At 48.9% G+C, this 19,444-nt stretch overlaps 4 protein-coding genes across 4 annotated transcripts; 2 read left to right on the forward strand and 2 right to left on the reverse strand.

The window, feature by feature from the left end:
* Positions 1-1,265: 1,265 nt before the first annotated feature.
* Positions 1,266-3,526, reverse strand: FIESC28_07107 (uncharacterized protein; the record flags this gene model as incomplete). The annotated part of the gene is made up of 5 exons (XM_031161248.1): positions 1,266-2,042; positions 2,092-2,372; positions 2,433-2,540; positions 2,593-3,007; positions 3,059-3,526. 5 exons carry the CDS (start codon positions 3,524-3,526, stop codon positions 1,266-1,268), a joined length of 2,049 nt encoding a protein of 682 aa, XP_031014686.1.
* An 823-nt stretch (positions 3,527-4,349) lies between these two features.
* FIESC28_07108 (uncharacterized protein) lies at positions 4,350-6,444 on the reverse strand (the record flags this gene model as incomplete). Its single annotated transcript, XM_031161249.1, has 4 exons — positions 4,350-5,141; positions 5,197-5,701; positions 5,748-5,944; positions 5,995-6,444. 4 exons carry the CDS (start codon positions 6,442-6,444, stop codon positions 4,350-4,352), a joined length of 1,944 nt encoding a protein of 647 aa, XP_031014687.1.
* A 3,053-nt stretch (positions 6,445-9,497) lies between these two features.
* FIESC28_07109 (uncharacterized protein) lies at positions 9,498-10,563 on the forward strand (the record flags this gene model as incomplete). Its single annotated transcript, XM_031161250.1, has 2 exons — positions 9,498-10,215; positions 10,274-10,563. 2 exons carry the CDS (start codon positions 9,498-9,500, stop codon positions 10,561-10,563), a joined length of 1,008 nt encoding a protein of 335 aa, XP_031014688.1.
* Positions 10,564-11,426: 863 nt separating this feature from the next.
* On the forward strand, positions 11,427-18,655 carry FIESC28_07110 (uncharacterized protein; the record flags this gene model as incomplete). Its single annotated transcript, XM_031161251.1, has 11 exons — positions 11,427-11,623; positions 11,680-12,517; positions 12,582-14,192; positions 14,349-14,689; positions 14,737-15,357; positions 15,405-16,548; positions 16,602-16,907; positions 16,965-17,085; positions 17,659-17,807; positions 17,882-18,597; positions 18,637-18,655. 11 exons carry the CDS (start codon positions 11,427-11,429, stop codon positions 18,653-18,655), a joined length of 6,063 nt encoding a protein of 2,020 aa, XP_031014689.1.
* Between the last annotated feature and the right edge of the window lie 789 nt (positions 18,656-19,444).

Here is a 19,444-nt window from a genome sequence, read left to right on the forward strand (position 1 = left end):
TCCACACATAACTCGTATCTGTTGTGTTATCTGCAGTACGAGTTAGTCAACGAACCATTGCGGGAACAAGAGATGTCAGTACCAAGTATTTTTTGATATTGCACAACAGAAGGCCGTGGCCAGGTCTGCCATAAGAAAAGATTGCATCCACCTTTTCGGTCTGTCTTCCATTCTATCTTGACATTCTCATCGAGTGAATAGACTGGGTTGTTGTCAAAATTTGTATCAGTGAGATCTAGTGCTGGAGTGATGAATGTCGATTCACATTTTGCCAATGCTGCGAATGCAAGAGCAACAACATATAACGAATGCATTTTTGAAATCTCTCTTGACGAGATATCAAGTTGATGAGAGGAAATTTGACAGGAGAGGGGAAGAAAGATAAAAACTCAAAGACGTTACATTTTCTAACAATTCTCGACAGAGCTCTGTCAGCTTTCTCACGAACCCATGTCACGCTAGACCAGCCTTCACACGTTGCACTGCCCCGATGGTTGATAAGAAATAATGACTCAGCTATTTCAGCCAATGAAAGACTTCAAACAGCAGTTAATGACGCACAAGACTCTTCATCCACCAACCAGAAGCTCAATTGAAGGGTTTACAAGCTCAGGGTATCGTTCCTACGTTTTTGCCATCGAGATTTGCGATGTTAAGCTTCTGTATAAGAGACGCTAGCAGGGATCAGATTAAAGGCGGTAAAACGGATTTCGGGTCCGGTTTAGCGGATGGGATGATTTTGACTCTTGGGTAGAAACTTTTTCATGTGGTGTCGTGATCATGATTGATCGGCGCGATGGTGTTGTGGCAATATCACGGACAACAGTGGGTCGTAGCTCAATAGAACGACAGCCTGCGTTACAGAAAGCTAATTCGCAAGTCAACCCACTAAGAAGGATATTATGTGATGGGCTGTTCCGGAGCCCGGTGGCCGTTAAAGGTGATGCCAGTATTGTGGCACAAAGGCAAACACACAACATGACACAATGATCGTGTATAAAAATTGACGACCGCTCGACCTGAAGCTGCTGGACTGCATCTGAGCCACTTCATTCATTATTTCCGTGCTAACCTCTGATAGCATGCTCGCCATTCCTGACTTCGTTTACAAAAATGATATGGAAATCGCCCTGCTCATTCTACTACCAAGTATTTATGTGTTAATTACGAACAAATATTTTCAGCTCATTCACAAGTTAATTCTACATATGTAGAAAGTACCAAGGTCAAAAAGCAAATGAAACGCGCCTCTAGTATTGAAGACGTCAGGCAAAGGAAGAGCTAGAGCCGCCAACAGCTTTCGGAAGATGGAATCCAGCAAAGAACGAAAAGAAAACAACAATATAGTTACAAGTAAAAGGCACACCAAATAAAACCCACCGACTTCCATTTGTAGACCCCAGTGCCAACGCCAAACATAATCCAAAAGCAATTCCAGGTAGAAGTGCGTCCCGATGGACGTAACTATAGAAGAAGAAAGGAATGCAAACTACACATCCCACTGTGAATAGAACCACCTTCTGCTTCAAACTGTTGCCAAACGTAAGAGCCACTATCAAGCACATCGTCGCATACAATGGCGGGAATATCAGTATTTGGAAGTAGCTCAACCATTCTTCGTTGTCGCGGGGTCCTATAGGCCTGATCATGTGCTCTTCTACGAGTAGTCCCGCGATGAAGAAGACTCGAACAATCCACCACTTCTTCGTTCCCAGCCAGCGCCAGAAACTGAATGACTTTACAGAAAGGTACTCTGAAGACACAGACCCGCCGTTCAAGACCGTTTGAATTTCGTTCTCGAGCTGATTGTCTGAAAGATTGTCGATGTCTATGTCAGCCTGTTTCAGTTGGCATCGGATGGTATCGGTCAGCTCCAGAAGGCCTTTCCATTGGCGAGATGCAGTTTCACGACTGTTCAATTTCAGTGTTTCATGCGTTTTCTTCCACAGGATCATGAGAGCCAGGGACCATAGTAGGAGTAGAATTACTACAGTGTACAGCTGTAAAAACGAGAAACCCCATTGATACAGTTGTCCTGAGTCCTGCAAACTGTCAGCTTCCTGCATATGGTCCTTTCTAGGATCCCCTTACCTCTCCCGTTGTCGGTTGACAAACGCCATTATGTTCTAGTTGAGATGGGGTGTACAAGTCGCTGTCAACGAGATATAGCGTCTCGGGACCACCTCTGAATGGACCGTTGTCGTAATATCCCTCTTCTTTGTCCGTCCAGCCCCAATAGAAAGGATTTGGAAGATCGTATGCAGAGATGTTGAGGGGTGGCCAATCTATGGTCTGTCCACGGAACGTCGTCGTCTTGTTATGGGTCTCACTTGTGTTGTTACTAGAGCCGTTGAAGCCATACTGCTGAACGTCTGTCAATCATAGCCTCTGGTTAGCTGGGTATATGTGAGTCGGTCGCAACCTGTACTCACACTGCGACACATCCCCTTGTAGCTGGCATTCATCTTTGAATGCTTTTCGTTCCTTGAAGCATTGTTCAAACATCCTCGATCCGGGATAGATATTTCCAGAAGAACCTCCTGTGTCATAAATCAGTCTCAGTCTCGAGAGTCCCTATCGTTTTTGTTTTACCTCCTATCCAATATACAATGTGGCCATCGTCAAATTCCGAAGTCCTCTTTCCGTCGTGTATGATGTAGGCTACTGGACGTACTTTGGCGAAGGGAAATAGCTTTCCACTGCTAGAGGTCATGTAAGGATCGTTAAAAGTAGTATATCCAGTCATTGAGCCTGCAATAGTGGGAAATGCGAGAAGTAATGACAAAGTCATGATCATGACAGACATTGCAGCTTTCGATGCAAGTCCCTGTCGAAAGAATTGGGCGATCAGACGGATCATAGATAGAACAGATGTATCTTGGCGAAACCTTACAAGCCAAACCGTGGCGTAAGTAGCCGGCTTGCTTGCAATAGATACCTCCAGGTATTGGGTAAATACCTGCCAGGTCACGAAAGACATGATAAACTGACCTCCCCTACCAACGACCTAAAGGCTTTCGTCAGCACGACCATGAAAGCTCCAGAGAGTTGCCCTTACCAAGTCCCACACCACATCGATGAGTTTAGCAGACGTAAAGGTGAGCTTGCCCCAGCTGAGGGTGACTTGAAAGAAGCTTTCAGCCGCCCACCAGTCAATACTGTAGTAGAAATCTCCATAAAAGATTTCATTTGCATCCATTTGAAAATCTCCGTCCGGCCGGCAAGGAGTAGCGTTCCTACTTGCCGGCCCAATCGGAAGAAATGCCAACAAAGTTAATAAAAACGAGATCCAGATGATAGCCAGAAACTGCCAGCCAACACGACAACAGCGAGACGAATCGACTCGTTCGAGAGAGCTTATATCGCGCCACGCGTCAATTAAGGCGATCTTGATTGAGGTAGAACCTGAAGAAGACTTCACGAATTTGTCGGACAGCCAGGTCGTTCGTAGGGTCGGTGAGCTAGATAGCGAGTCTAGCTCAACTTCTGAGGGAGAGCCGAACAGCTTTTTGGCGGAAACGGACATTTTGGGGGCCCGACGTTGAAAGATATTCGTCTAGCTTGGGTCAAAAGTCGCGAGTAACGTTTTTCGGTGCCTCGCTTAGCTGATCCCATCTGAGAGGCAATCCTCGTGGACAAACCGCCGCAATTCGAACTCGGTGGGACTGGATGTTGGACGCGAGATAAAGTGCTCAGTCAATCATCAGCGACAATGATTAAGGACAGAACCAAGTCGGCAGTTGCGGGGAATACAGGCCTTGCGATAAGCGATCCATGGGTACGGCACAGAAGCCCCGAGCGGGATCCTGGAAAGGATTGCTGACGTCCGGACCCATGATTGCCACCAATCATCGGATGCAAACACAAATCAAGCTCAAATTGTTTATGTCCCTGTGAAAGATGACGCTGTTTTGGGGGCGATTGCAACACAATTAATGCAAGGTCGCTGTGCTTATTGTGGCTGAGTATTGTGCGAGAGATTGAAAATCGAAAGATCTGCAGTGATCACGGAGCTTTTCCAGCTTGTACCAGAGATTGGCAGCAGCGCGGGATAATGCTTGCCCAGCTGGACTCGTATCCCAATTGGGAAGGTACCATCCTGACATCTTCACATCAAGATTCTCCCAGCATTCTTATGTCTGCAAAGAATGATAAATAGCACAGCTGGCATTCAAAAATAGATGATAGTTACAATGAAATTCATGTCCCGTTACGGCTTAGCAGAAACCTAAGTATACAATTATTTGATATCATTATCCTTCATTCCTCCGTCAATAACCATGCGATAGCCTTTAATCTCTGGCAACTTGCCAGACACTGTTGTTGAGAACCTTAATGCATTGATGCACTCATCTGCGCTCACTGATAAGCTCCTTATCCCCAGCATCAGGAGTAAGGTTGTTGCCCTCGATGTGCCTAGTGTCAGGCTTCTCCTGAGGATAATGACCATCATTCGCCGCAAACTCATACAGAGGAGGGAATGGTGGGACATCGGTGCGAAGGATATACTTCTTCAAGTACCAAGGCAACTTCCTCGCGTAGTAAGAAGCATGCTCCTTGTTACCGACACCAAACACACTATCGAGTTCCTCAAGCGTCAAGTTCTTAGTCTCAGGAAGGAAGAAGTAACAAAAGACCCAACCAAAGATGTTCCATCCAGCGTACCAGCAGAAAGCACCAGTGATACCATATGCGTCTTCCAGGGCAGGCCAAGTGAAACTGATGATGAAGTTGAAGCCCCATGTAATAGCAGTACTGGATGCCATTCCAATGTCTCGGATGTGCAAGGGGAACGCTTCAGCACTGTAGGTGAAGGGCACGGGGCCAAGACCGGGGGAGTAGACAGCCATAAAGAGGTAGAGGCCTGTAGTTACAGTGCCAATGAGAGCTTGTTCGTTTTCAATGTTGAAAACACCGCCGGTGAAAAACAGACAGGCTGCCATGAGAGGGAAAGTAACGAGTAGAAGGTTTCGGCGTCCGAAAGTATCAATGGTATAGATAGCTGGGATAGCGAAGAGGAAATTGATTAGGCCGCCCCCCATTGAGACTAGGAGAGCTTCGGAAAGGGAGTAGCCAGCGTTCTGAAAGATGGTAGTTGAGTAATATGCGATGACATTTACGCCACAGAATTGTTGCATGAACTATTGAATTGGTTAGCTTTTAGTCCAAATCGAGCAACATAACTGATGTACTTACCATGCAGAACCAGGCACTCTGAGCAGCACGTCGGTTTCGGCGGACAGTGAAGAACTCCTTGAGCAAGTTTCGCCCCTCTCTTTCACCACGCTCAAGTTCGAGCAATTTGTATGCGTAATACATATCTCGGGTTGCCTGAACAGGGGAGAAGCGAAGTCTACGGACAGATCGGAAGGCCTTGCTATAGTTGCCGCGTTCCATATACCATCGGGGGCTTTCGGGGCAAAAGTAGACTTGAATCATGACAAGAAGCGGAGGAACAGAGGTGGATGCCATCATCCATCGCCAGGGGGAATTGGGGCCGCCAATGAATGTGACCTTTTCGAAAGCGACACAGACTATGAAACCGAGGGCGATACCGAAAGCAGTCCACATCTGCCACATCATTGTAAGGGCACCTCGAATGTTCTTTGGTGTTGATTCGGCAGAGTAGACAGGAGTGGTGCTGGACTTGGCGCCAACGGCAAAACCAAGCATGAAGCGAGCTACGAGGAGGTTCCAGACACTGTTCTTATGTTAGCAACTAACTTGGTCCGGAGAAAGAAACATACGAGGTAGAGGCAGCCATCCAGAAGCCAGTGATGCCAGACATAGCACACGAGATGAAGATAGTTCCGCGACGACCGGTATACTTATTGAGAATGGGACTGGTCCAGCAGCCGATGAGAGCAGAGCAGAGATATGGTGCTCCGTTGAGGAAACCTTGCATCCATACGTTCGTGATATCGAACTCTGCAAAGTAAAATACCTAGACCACTGTCAGGAGTATGAACCGATTCGACTTGGTGAGAAACATACCTGAGCACCATTGACGGCGGTTTGATCCATGCCTTGCACGATAGCCGATCCAGCACAAAGAGTGCAAAGGAAGTACAAAGCAAAGGGTTGATGCCATCGATGTGTCTCTTCCTTCCGGAGGATAGCCTTTTCATCCTCGGTGAGAATATCGATTCTCTCATATGCGCCCGGTGTGTTATTCACCTGAGCGACGAGAGCTCCCTTGCGGAAATCCTCGCGATGCTCCTGAAGACCCCTTTGGTCGACAAAAGCGTCGACGTCAGCAAGGATCTCCGCTCGAGTCATGCCCGCCAGAGGGTTGCGAAGAAGGGTCGCCTTGGAGATACGACGCTCGCCGCCAATGTTGGGATTGTCATTGACGAAGGTGCCATTGCTGCTGGAGTTGCGATGGCTTTCATTGATGTAATCATCCTGGCGAGGAGCTTCATCGTCTGCTCTTGGAGGCGGCATGATGCCGATTGAGCAGTGCACTCGAGTTCAAGTGAGACAGAGCAGATAAAGGACGACCGGCTCAAGCAGGTCGGCAGTTACTGACAAGCTTTGGACGTCTGGGGAAGATCTTGGGGCCCCGGATTCTGATGGATCTTTCCTTGGTGTCGAATGTAACGAGGAAAACAAGCAGAGGAAAGATCAGTGGACTATCCATCACTTATTATATGGATTTTCTCAAAGGATTCCAAGCTTTTCTCCACACTGGGCAAGCCGTTTGATACTGGAGGAGTGGAGAGTTCGCCAAGTATGATCGCCGTATTGAATTCCGTTTTCTTTGGCTGGGCGCGGCTCAAGTCTCGGTGTATCCCTGTCTGGGCAACCCGGTTTATGACGTTGGCCGAGAAATTGTAAGAAAGAAGTGCTCATTGTCTTTTTTGCTGATTTCGTTTAATGTTGATGACGCGGCGGATGTAACGGAGGATGAAAGGGGAAGCGTTATGTGGTGTGACAGTAGATGCGGCTTTTTGGTGTTTTCTTTGCGGTGAAGTGTAAAATCACTGCTGGAGTTTTGAGCTTCACCTCCAAAGGCCACCGCCGATGAGCCATCTCAGACGCTCAAACCTCAAAGCACTATCGTGGAGTCGTTAGAATTGAGTTCTATTGAAAGTCAATTGATCGACTTACAGTCACCGGCTTTCCGAAACCTTAAACCCGCCTACCCGCCAAGTGTGTAAATGTCTCTCCGGTACTGCGATCAGTAGAAGCCCGAGGAGCCAGACCCTTGCTGATGGAGCCACTGTAAGTTGACTTGAATAAGCTTAAATGGGTGACCCTCACGCGACAAGGGTAGCTTGGCGCTAGTCTGGGCGTGCGTCACAGTCTGCCGAGCGAACATAGCGCTTGACGTCAACTTTCTTTTTGCAAGTTTATGTGTGTCTTTCGTCTTTTCGTTTGCGGGAATGACATCGGGCATCTGCTTGTGTTTCGATGGTCACTGTCTTGGACAAACCCCGGATCTCGTTACGCACGTGGAACAAGCTTATCTCCATGGCCAACCATTGAGTCCCAGTCTGATCAACACGACACCAATGGCAATCTGCATCATCCGTTCTCCGCTGATATTCGATGTGATTGATGATGTCCAAATAAACTCAACCGATCATCAAAACAGGCCGACACTTTAATCTCGAAACAGTGGAACTTGACCCAATTTACCCCGACAAGAAGTACCGCAAACGCGTCCCCCAGCTTCGGTCGGTCTTGGTATGGAGAAAGACCCAATCTTTAATTCTGTTGCCTGTTCTCTTGGCCGCGCTCGTCCTTTCGCCAAGGTCTGAGCCTCTGATCAGATGAATGTTCGATCCTAGAAGTAAAATAAGCTGTTGGCTTGGCTATAACGGGGGAATGTCGTATGCCGATTAGGGTAACCCACAGAGTTTGCTCGGAGGAGGGGATATTGACCCTAGATGCCAGCCAAGATGCTGTAGAAACTTCGAATGCTTGGATCATGTGAGTCCTTGTGTCCAGCGGTGATTTGGACATGAGACCGTGTGAAGATGAGAGTTCCAATTCGGGACATCGATCGCTCTTCGACTCCCTCGCTAGTTAGACTTTGATGGTGACACATGTGAGAATGCTCGCAATGCGCACTCAGCAGAACAGCCCTTTTTATCATACGGCGTCGACTGCCTTGCATTTCGGATACTTGACTCCTGCGATTCGAGAGAATGCGGTCTGCTTCTAGAACGTCGTCGATCTTTCGGAGGTGTGTGTTCTTCACGTCCGTAAACGATGCGATTTGCTCAATCGTCGGCTAAGTTTGGGATGGCAGCTGCTGTGCTCCCGCCCAGGGGACAATCAGTCAGTATGACGTATCAAACATTTGGCAAGAGCGGATACTTCTTCTTACCTATGAACGATAAGTACGGTGCTGGAAGGATGTTGCTTGCCTCGTCCCAAATTCGGTTTGTTGTTTGCCATGGCCATGAGCTATGTCACTCAGAGTTTTCTTGACGGTCAAAGAGCAAGAGTTACCAACGGGGGCAGCTATGAATCTTCACTCGGACGAGTTAATAACTCAGTACTGAAAAATCACTGCGGCCTAAGTTTGTTGGAGTTAACTGGCCTCTCTGTCGGCGCGTCCTTTTCGTCTTACCTCCATAGCTTGGAAGAGTAAACAAAGCCTAGCCATATCTAAGGTCATGGTTTAATAAAAGGCTTCTTGACGATAATCGGAAAGAAGCGTGGCTTTTGAATCGTTCATGTTTTATTTTTGGAAAGAAGAAAGGAATGGAAGGAGCGAAGCGAGAAGGGCACCTGGTGCATGACCGAGTGGTCTAGTATACTACCACACACATGTGCCTACGATATAATTATGTTTCGGTAGACCTACTTATATGAATTCCAATCATCCATTGTCTTTAAGAGATACTTAGATTTAATTCAGCAGTTGTTTGCCTCGCCTGCTGTTATCCTCCCAAGCAGGCCGAGGCCCACCAAATAAAGGAGATTAGGCAGGCATAAGTTTAATCAATTTGCACTCAGTCACCTAGGCGCTTTTCCTTCTCTTGTTTCCATCTCAGTGGAGTGAATATCCTCCAACCTCAATTCTCCATTAACCCGGCTCTCCAGGGCACCTTCTTCCTCTAACTCACACTCGTTTACTGGTCAAGCCCCTAACTTCTATTGGACATTTCCCCTATTATTTATTGCACATGGGACCTGAGCCTTCTGTTTAGAGCCGGTGCCGGACTTCTCAACTTCCCCCTCGTTCTTGCTGCTTCGATTCACCCCACGGCTGCCTGATTCCTCGGGCCAGCACTTTCGTCTACCTTCCCTCTCCTCTCCCACTCCACCTCCAATCTTCCTTCCTTTCCAAACAACAACTGCCACACAGCTCCGGGGCAACCACTCCTTCTTTCCATCTCTTGCACCCCAAGCTTTTGTAGGTAAGTGGTCTTTCACTCTACCACTCCTTTCCCCCTTCATCGTCTCCTTTACTCACATCATCGCGTCGTTGCAGCACCTTGCAAACACCACACTCTTTGTTGATTTTTGACAACGACAACAAAATGTGTGTTGAAACTATCACCATCGCACAGTGCGCTCCTATGAGCGCTCCCGAGATGTCTTTTACTTGTGGCAAGCTCCACATGATCGCCCACGACCGCGTGGTCTGTGATCTCTCTCGCGGCACCTGCATCTGCTTCTTCGGCACTTGCGGTACCGTCACCCGCGTCGTCCCTACCGATGGAGTTGATCTCAGCTCTGTTACCAAGGTTCGATGCGCCTCTTGCACCACTCGAGAGGACAACGTTAGAGATCGTCGTCAAGACCGAGAGATCCTTGAGTCCGCCCTCTTGCAGCGACCTGCTATTCCCGACGCCGCTTGGGAGGAGCACTTTTCGTTTCTTAAGAAGCTCTGGCACTCGAAGAACACTTGCCCCTACCACTCCGACACTTCTGTCATCATGGTCAAGGCAACTGCCGAAGAGCCTGCCAAGGAGCATGTTTGGGTCGAGGGTGTCACCAAGCCCACTGCCGAGTCTGTCCCTGTCGACACTTCTTTCGTCGAAGTGGCTATCGACAAGGATCATTCCCTTGATCAAGCCGCTAACGATGCCTCTATACATACCGAGGCTGGCTCCGGCCCCTGTGTCGACCCCTGGACTGGTGAGGCTATCACTGCCGAGACTCCTGGCATTGACTCTACTCCTGGTATCGACTCTACTCCTGCCAAGGACTATCATCGCGAGGACGAGGCTACTATCGAGACTAGTTCTGACACTTGTAAGAATACGAGTTCCATCTTTTGACAATTCTCGCCATACTGACTTTCTCCTTATAGCTGTCAAGAACGGACTCGAAAGGGAGGTCGGTATTGAGACCAGCCGCTGGAATTCCCAGGTACCCAAGACTCCCGAACAGAGCGATGGACAAACTCAGGAGGTCCAGCACATCGAGGAGTTCCAGCATGTTGAGGATGCTCAGAAGGTCGAGGAAGGCCAGAGTCCCGGTGGCGCGCATGTCTCCCGACGCCCTGTCAACTTCTCCTTCAGCGCTGAGACTGCTGAGAAGCGGCGCGAACATACCGAGAAGTTTGCTTCTTTGAAGTCCTTCCTTGCCGGAAAGGCCTAATCAGATCAATTGACATCGAGAAAGTGTCTGACTGATATGGAGAGATTGGAGGAATGAAGACGAGAACTAAAATCGGTGTGCCATTAAATGGAAGGATATAGGATGTAGACTTGTGGAAGACTATGAGAGATGGTCCGCGAGCACATAGCAAGTCAATCTCAAGGAGTGCTGAACAATGCGGATCCCAACTGTGAACAATCGTGAGGCCATGTTGCAAGGTGAGCTAATGGAGTCCTCGTGTCTTCCAGCAGCACAACAGCGAGGATAGGTCGTTGTCGTCAAAATGAACTCGGTCTCAGTCAGTATGCGGAAATAAGCTGGCTTTACCAATGCACCTATCGTCCTGGTGCTTCAATATTTACAACATTCAGCCTCCATCCACCTTCAACAACAGTAAACATCAGTTGCATACCTCACCAGAATAAGACGTATTAATCTGAGGCAAGTTAATTAACAATTTATCTAGTTGCGCTTCGTATTTAACAGCAAAGGCCAAGTGACCACCGAGCCAGTGTTGACGTGGGAGACCTGACACCCTGGCGGTGATCTGAGCCAATCACTCCCGCACCTTCACGTCTCAAGCTGAGCCCCTGCATCCCGCTCCCACTGCAACTTCCCGAACTCGTACGAGTCACACTGGGCAGGCAAATTATTTTCCTTGGCAAAAAAAGAACTTTTATTCCCCGACCGGTTTTTTCTTGAAGTCATCGATCTTGTGCCTTTGCTTCTCCCCCACTGCAGATCTCGGCACTCCGACAACTTCAGGGTCCAGGGTCCAGGGTCCAGGGTCCAGGGTCCAGGGTCCACTGGCATACTCCTCCACCAGAGCGTCAACAACGTGAGGATTTGGCCTGCATGCAATAATGTCCGCCGATGACGCCCAGACGCCAGAGACGGGCCAGCGTACGGCTCGGGATCTGGTGAAGGAGATCGCGAAAGAACGCGGGTATCTTGGAGAAGAGAAGCTCGCGCGGCTTGGCGACTTCGACCCTGAACTACGACGTGATATTGAGGAAGCGCTACTCAAGAAAGATGAGATGATCGGTTCGGCGGTCTTGACGTACGTATCAGAGGTGTATCCAAGCTTGTTGACAGGCATGCTCACATCAATACTAGACTTGCCAAAAACCTTTACACAAGCAACGCAAGATTTGTTTTCGAACTCCTTCAGAACGCAGATGACAATGATTACAGCACTGCCATCTCGCAAGGCCAGGACCCGTGTGTCTCTTTCAAGGTATTTCCCAGCAAGGTCACAATTGAATGCAACGAGAATGGCTTCACACCCGAGAACTTGAAGGCAATCTGCGCTATCGGCAAGAGTTCGAAGGTTGGCGCCGCCGGCTACATTGGAGAGAAAGGCATCGGGTTCAAGTCTGTCTTCATGGCTGCCTGGAAAGTGCATATTCAGTCAAACGACTTTTCTTTCTCCTTCACACATCGGAAAGGCGACTCTGGTCTTGGGATGGTTACTCCTGTGTGGGAGGAGACAGAAGAGCCCATTGCTGAGTCGTTGACTCGCATCACACTGCTGCTTCATACGAGTGAGGACCCAGACGAGGATGAAAGGCGGCGCGAGACTATTCGCCTCCAGTTCCAGGATCTTCAACACACGATTTTACTCTTCTTGCGGAAGCTACGTAAGGTACAGGTCTCTTTCTTTGACACAAACGACGTGGAATCATCGGTCACTGCATATTCTCTTCATGGCAGTAACCCCGCCACCATCCGGAAGGAGACTTCGGAAGGTGTTGAGGAACGGCAGTACCATGTTACCAAGCATGTCGCAGAGAATATCCCCCGGAGCGAGAATCGGACATATTCTGAAGAAGAGGAGCGCGCTGACTCCTCCACTGAAGTCGTGCTGGCGTTCCCTCTGTCAGAGGAGGGTACCCCGATTGTTGAGAATCAGGATGTTTTTGCGTTTCTTCCCATGCGACCGATGGGGTTCAAGGTAATCAACAGTGTCTCTGAAGCATATTTCATGGATATAATCACTAACAGGTTGTGCCTCACAGTTTCTTATCCACACCGATTTCGTCACCGAAGCAAGCCGTCAAGGCATAGTCATCAGCTCTCTCCGAAACCGCGCGCTACTGGAAGGTATCGCGGACTGCTTCATCAAAGCCATTGAAGAGTTCTGCCAGCATCCGACCCTCCAATACCAGTGGATGCGATGGTTGCCCCAGCGAAACACCTACCCTTGGGACGAGTTCTGGTTAAGTCTCCTTGAATGGATCGAAAAAGGAATATCCAACGTCAAGGTACTCCGCACACTCGTCTCTGGGCAGCTGAAATACATAACCAATGTTTCTCGACTTCAGCCATGGCTGCGCGATGAAAATGGCGATCCTCTCTTCTTCGATCTTGCTACCGAGATCTACCTCGCTAAGGAGTACACCGAAGAAGACCTGGATTCTTTGGGGCCATATGGCCTATGTAGTGCCGGCACGCATGCCGTGATCGATCGCGTTGAGAGTGATCTCGCTTGCAGCTTCAGACCATGTAGGATGAGGAACCCCCTTACAGATAATCAGTGGCACTCCCTCGCAGCACAGGCGCTTATAAAACTGGAGGAGTTATCCGCCTCTTCTCCGTCAACCAACGAACGCTTCAAGGAACTGAAGTTGGTCCCGCTAGGAAATGGAAAATGGGTGTCAGCGACTAGTAGTCCGCTTTACTACTCCCAGTCTGAGCAGCTTGCTATTCCTGATTGCCTCGGTCTGAAACTGGTCGACACAGATGCAGCGAATAATTCCGATCGGCGCGCTTTATTTGACAAGCTTGGTGTTACAGAGGCGCTTGTCAAAGACGTTCGGTCTCTGGTATTGCAGAAACCGTTGGATCCAGTTGGAACCCAAGATGCTCTCCTTGCTTCTGTTACCTGCCTCAAGTTCCTGTACCTTTCTGAGGGTCTGGTAGATAATGAGGAAGTTCAGGCGGATATGAAGGGTTTTCGTATCTACGACCAGTACCTACAAGCATACCTACCAACAAAAAGCCGCGTCTATATACCGACGAGTGATGAATACGGACCACTTCAAACGCTCACAGCAAATGGTAAAGCTCCCCGCTTTAATGCATCGTTCCTCAACTATGGTTACTTAGCCGACATACCGGCGACACCACTTGGTCAAATCTATGGTTGGGAAGAATGGCTACCATCGCGACTCCGTTTGTTCCGTCACGTGAAACTTATAACGCGAGATTCACAAAAGCGGTTGCTCGTATCCCTTGAATTCCGCTATCTTGAACGCCATCGACCCGAGCGCCTTCTGGGCGCCTTGCAGCGAGCTTGGGAGATTGAAGGCACCAAGGCTGTAAAGTCTGCCGATGTGCTTGAAGGACTGCGCGCACTCGAGGTTCCGTGTAACGGGAGGGACGACTTCTCATTAGGAGATCCTCTTACAACGACCTACTTACCTTTGCCGGAACTTAAAGGGAAGCTTTCCCGCTATGTCGAGGATGAGGGTTTCCTTTTCCTAGACTTGGGCGAGCCTATTACATCGAGTACCTACACAGCCAAATGGGGCTTCTTGGTTGACCACCTTGGTGTCGGCCATACTGATGACCTTCGATTTTACCTCAGTATCCTCAAGACGATCCGATTTAGCAATGCAGCAGCTGGAGTTCGTCGACATGCTAGGATTTTGGATGTCTACGAGGCTATACATGCTCGATGTCGGGAGGCCGACAATTTCCTCGACGCACAGGCTGAGACAAGGCAAGATAATACATGAGGATATCGGACCACCATTGCTAACAGACGTAGGGAAGCGGTGAAGGATGGTAACCTTGTATACATCCCTGCATACGAGTCGCAATCCGCGTCGTGGGTACCGCCCGACAGATGCCTTTGGAACGCGAGAAAGGACATGCAGACAGCATACCCTCTTGCCCATCTCTACCGAACAGTCTTCAATAGGTCCGAAGAAGACCTCGACATATTGCGGCAGTTCTTCAGGACGACCTTAGGTATCGGCGATTGTTCCTGGGAGCACTACCTGGACGAGATCCGGAAGTTGAAGGTTGTGGCAAGTGAGGACTTCGACTGGGTGAGCGACATATACGAGTGTGTGGATCTAGAGAGAGCAAGCTTGACGAGTAATGACATTGCAAAGCTCAGGTACGGGTCCACTGTTGTTCTATATGATCCAACTAACAATCACCTAGGAAGGCATTCGTGGAGGAGAAGTTGATTTACTTCAACCACGGCAACTTCAGCCGCTGGTACACAGTCGGCGAATGTCTATGGTCCAGTGCCACCCAGATTCAAGGCAGGGTAGCTCTCAATGATCTCTATCCCGACTTGGATGAATTCTTCGTTGATTTTCTCGGCGTACAAGAACTCACACTCGATATGGCATATGACGAGCTGAAAGAGATGAGTACCAGAGTTCCGTCTCCTCCTATTGCTGCTGTCAAGGAGACTATCTGGGCACTCAACTCTTTGTTATCATCGGCAGAGCATCATCCTAACGAAGAACCAGTCTTCCGAGGAACAATCTTCCCTGTCAAGTACCCAAATGGGTCGGTGAAGCTGCAGTCGGGACGTACACAATTCGCGATCGCCGACCGCAAGACTTTGGGCGACATATTCGGTTCACAGGCGAGGATGTTGGACTTCACACTCGATGAAGTTCGACGATTACGACCATTTCTCTCGTGGCTCAATCTGGAGTCCAGATATCTCTCTACTTCTGTTCGCGAGATCTCTACTGTGGCAGGTGGAAGTATGGGCAAACTGCAGTCTCCGATCCGGGAGATAGACCAGAGAGCCGAGGGCCTCTACAGGTATTTCACCTAAATGTCATCAATTGCCTAGCTAACCTATGTTACAGAATCGCAGTCCATTTCAACAGTCCCCGAACACAAAACGACAACCCCGATCTGTACTGGCTTCTCGACAGCGCTAAGGTCTACGAAACGGACGGTATCTCATCCGAACTCCATCTATCTCAAGACGGCCACGGCATAGTCCATGTTCAGGACCGAAGTGAGCTACACATACGAGAAGATGACGATACCCTCAAATTATATGTCCCCCGAGATCCGGAGACTCAAGGGTTTTGTTACTTCTCTACTCTTCCACGACGCTTGCTGGAGTGGATGATGACGGATCCGATTACACTACAAGTCAAACGCGCTGGGTCGAAGGCGGTTCAGATTGTGACGGCAATTTTGAATTCGCCCCTCATTAATGTCGCGCAGATTTTGGAGGCGGAGGGAATTGTTGATGTTCCCATTCCAACAGAGTCTGGCACGAACCGGGATAAAAAGAACAACATTTCGCAAACGGACGATACTGAAGAGGTTGAAGAGTCCGGAGTCTGCAATGAAGAGGGACAGAGCCATGACAAGCCGGGCTCTAGCGACGAGGCGGATGAAACAGCTTCTCAGCTTCCGACACAACCAGAAATACGTGAAGACGATATTTCTAGCCGCGAGGGCTCAATCATACAACAGTTCGCCGACATGAGATCAGCCCCAACCTTTTTGGACCTAACAATTCGGCAAATAAGTCCCGTCACATCGAATTCTTCTGTCGCTGGGCAAGTCTTCACACCAACATCGTTAACGACCGACTACTTCGACCGGGATAGAGGAACATCTGCGCATCGCACGCCAAAGTCAAAAGGCTTTGCCGGACCGTTCGGGGGGCTCTTCGCCGAGCAAACACCATCCGGGACACCTAATCACCCGGCTTTTGTCTTCGGGTCTTCGCCTGGCGTGTTATCAAGCTCTGCCTTCCAGTTCGAGGGTCCAGGCGGTGCCTCACTACCCTCTACGATTGAAGACGAGAAATACTACTTGGGTCTAATTGATAATGTCATTACTATCGCGAGTAAGAGAACGCTCCTTAGTAGGGACACTCACGGCACCTCCGGCCTATTCAGTTCGCTACCAGAAATTGAGGACGAGAGAGTCGAACGATCGCAACGCCTCCTGTCTGACATGCGTATTGGGGCTCTTGGTGAACTATACGTAAGACAATCTTGATCCCTGTATCCAGAACACTTGCCTAACATATGAATTAGGTATTTGAGCTTCTTCTGGGGATGGCTCCCTCGCTCCCGCGATTTGGCATAGACCATTGGCCAAGTCATATGCGGCGTTTCATCAAGAGCCATCCGAAATACTCCGACATACAACCATGGACAGGCCAAGAAACAGCCGACATCGTATACCGCGATCAAAAGTGCGTTCTGACAAAGTATTTAGTAGAAGAGCGCTACCTTTCCGATAGCTGGTTAGACAAGAAGCCTTTATACTTCATCGAAGTCAAGTCAACAACAGGACACAGCCGCACTCCGTTCTACGTGAGCAAGCGACAATACCAAAGGGTGAGTATTGTCTGTACCTATGTTTCGGACGTTCTGCTGACGAGTCACCATGTATAGATGCAAGAGAACCGTTCCGATCGCCAACTGCGCTGCACTGCGCCTAACATTTACATGATCGCCCGGGTGTCCAACGTCGATAAGTCTAGTATAGACTTGAAGCTATATGTCGACCCAGAGAGTATGCGTCAGCAGGGGTCGTTGTTCTTCACGCCTGATACGTGGTCGGTTGTTCCTGGAACTGGAACACGTTGATTTGGATGTTCGTGGTCATTTCAGTCATCTCAAGGCACCTTCCTTTAATCACATACCATATACTATAATATATTCAAGATTTCTCTGTAATTGACCCATATTTGGGATCCTTCGCCCTATTGGCTCGGTATAATGATATTTAAGGTTTTCTTCGACCAATGTTCACATTTGAAGCATCACGACGTGCTTGCGCAAGGCCGCCGCCCTAGCATAAGGTTTTCATTGAGGCAAGATACTTTTCTTTGCTTGCTTCCCTCAGGTCAGTTTCTCTTCCTTTCATCGAAACCACAGACACTCATACAGTCATCAGTGCGACGTGTTCAACTTTCGAGTTCGCCCACTTAACCAGTCAAATCTCAATCACCCAAAAGAACCCAAAAGACCGTTCATCAGTTCACCGAAGAACAATGAGTAGTTCGCGTGTTCAATACAAAGAAACAAAGGCTGCCTGGTTCGAACGTTCACCCCATTCAAGTGAAACCGTCCCAGTTATCGACAGGAACACGACAAACAAAGACTGGACATCGCCTTGTTCCGGGCACTGGGCCGCTCATTCCCAAGAACACCAAAGATGAGCATTTCGGACACTATGACGGTCAGTTCCTTCCCGCCGCTCTACAAATTTATTTAGTCCCTACCGCTGCCATGGTTCAAACATTTTCCTCTTCTCTATCTCATCAAGCTTTCTTTCTTTGGCACTGCCATACACTATTGCACTCCAGCAGCACTACTCACATCTCAATAGCATCTCTACGATACTCAATCTTTTTACACCCTACTCAACTGTCTTACTCGACACTATCGACATCATGTCCGATAACCGATCTTTGAACCTTCGTGGCCAGAACCAGGATAACGGTCAGCCCAAGTACAACACCGCCAAGATGTCCGACAGTAAGGTTATCAACCTTCGTGGCCAGAACCAGGATGATGGCCAGCCCAAGTATCATATTCTTGTCCGTGGCAGTAACTCTGCCGACTCTACTCCTGAGAAGGCACGAGGTCCTTCTACTCGCAGCTCCCCCGAACGTCTGGAACTCCCTGGATTGTCTAGAGGATCGACTCCTGCTTCCCGACCCCCTACTCGTAACGGCAAGCCTCTTGACCCTACCGTCGCGCCTTTCCAGCATCAATATGACGATGTGGTATCGCAGCAGCGAAAGGTAAACAGCGCCTCTCCCTCCCAGTCCTCCCAGCAGGGCGACAGCAGCTTCACCACCTACGCCCAGTATCTTGAGAATGAACGTACGGGTAACTACCGCAAGATCAGCGAGATCGAGGACGAGCGTGACCGCGAAGATGCTTTCAGCTCTTACATCTGGGACCAGCACGTTGACTGGTCTGCTGAGGATCTGCGCAAGGAGAAGGAACAGAAGGAGCTTGAGGAGCGACGCCAGCGATTCGGCAAGCACTCTCATTCTCGCCAGAACTCTGAGAAGTAAGGGACAGATTGCGACTGACTAACTGACATCTCTAGAGGGGGTTTCTGCGACTGACTGACTACACTCTGATATCCCAAGAAGGGATCTGCTGCGACATACCACACTCTGACATCTCGACAGGGGATTTTGTCCGACAGATTATTGGATCGGAAACAGCATTGACTGCATTTCTTTTGTTTTGAACATCTGCGATTAGACCATCTAGGTCTAGCATTATAGCGAGATAGCGATAGCTTTGTATCCTTGAACACATTCTCTTGACTAAATTAAATCATCTCATATTTACGTGAATTATCCTAAACTTCCCGTCTAACTAAACATTTTCCTTCGATGTTCGACTGACCATGTACAATCATGCGGTCGTGTCTTGTCATGCTTAGCTTCATTTTGGATATGCAGATAAGAAAGAACAGCCTAGACCTCTTAGAATAAATCATGTCGATTGTTCTGCAGTCCGAACAAGCTAATACGATGGAAGAATGAGAACCAGTGGTTAATAAAGGGATGACTACAGGGTATCTGTTTCGTTTCGTGTACCCATCCTCACCACCAATTAGTTGGCTCAAGAGATGAGAGCGGATGCGTTCTTCTGAACCAATGCTTTATTGATATATGCCCACTTATTTAGTTAATTGACTGACGCTAGAGACGCGCAAACACGCTGCCGGAGCATGAAAGAAACGCGCCCCACTGACCGGTTCCGAAGCCGCTTGTCATCCGGCAAAGTGGACCCCGCGACTCCGAGTCCAGCCCGGAAGTCATGGCAGCGTCATACTGACGCTCAAAGAGAAACATCAATTGCAATAGTTGAATCAATCCATTTCGGCATCCGACATCGCATCG

This window comes from Fusarium coffeatum, assembly GCF_003316985.1.
Source record: "Fusarium coffeatum strain FIESC_28 chromosome Unknown BRIP53273_contig_154, whole genome shotgun sequence".
Lineage (NCBI taxonomy): Eukaryota > Fungi > Ascomycota > Sordariomycetes > Hypocreales > Nectriaceae > Fusarium > Fusarium coffeatum.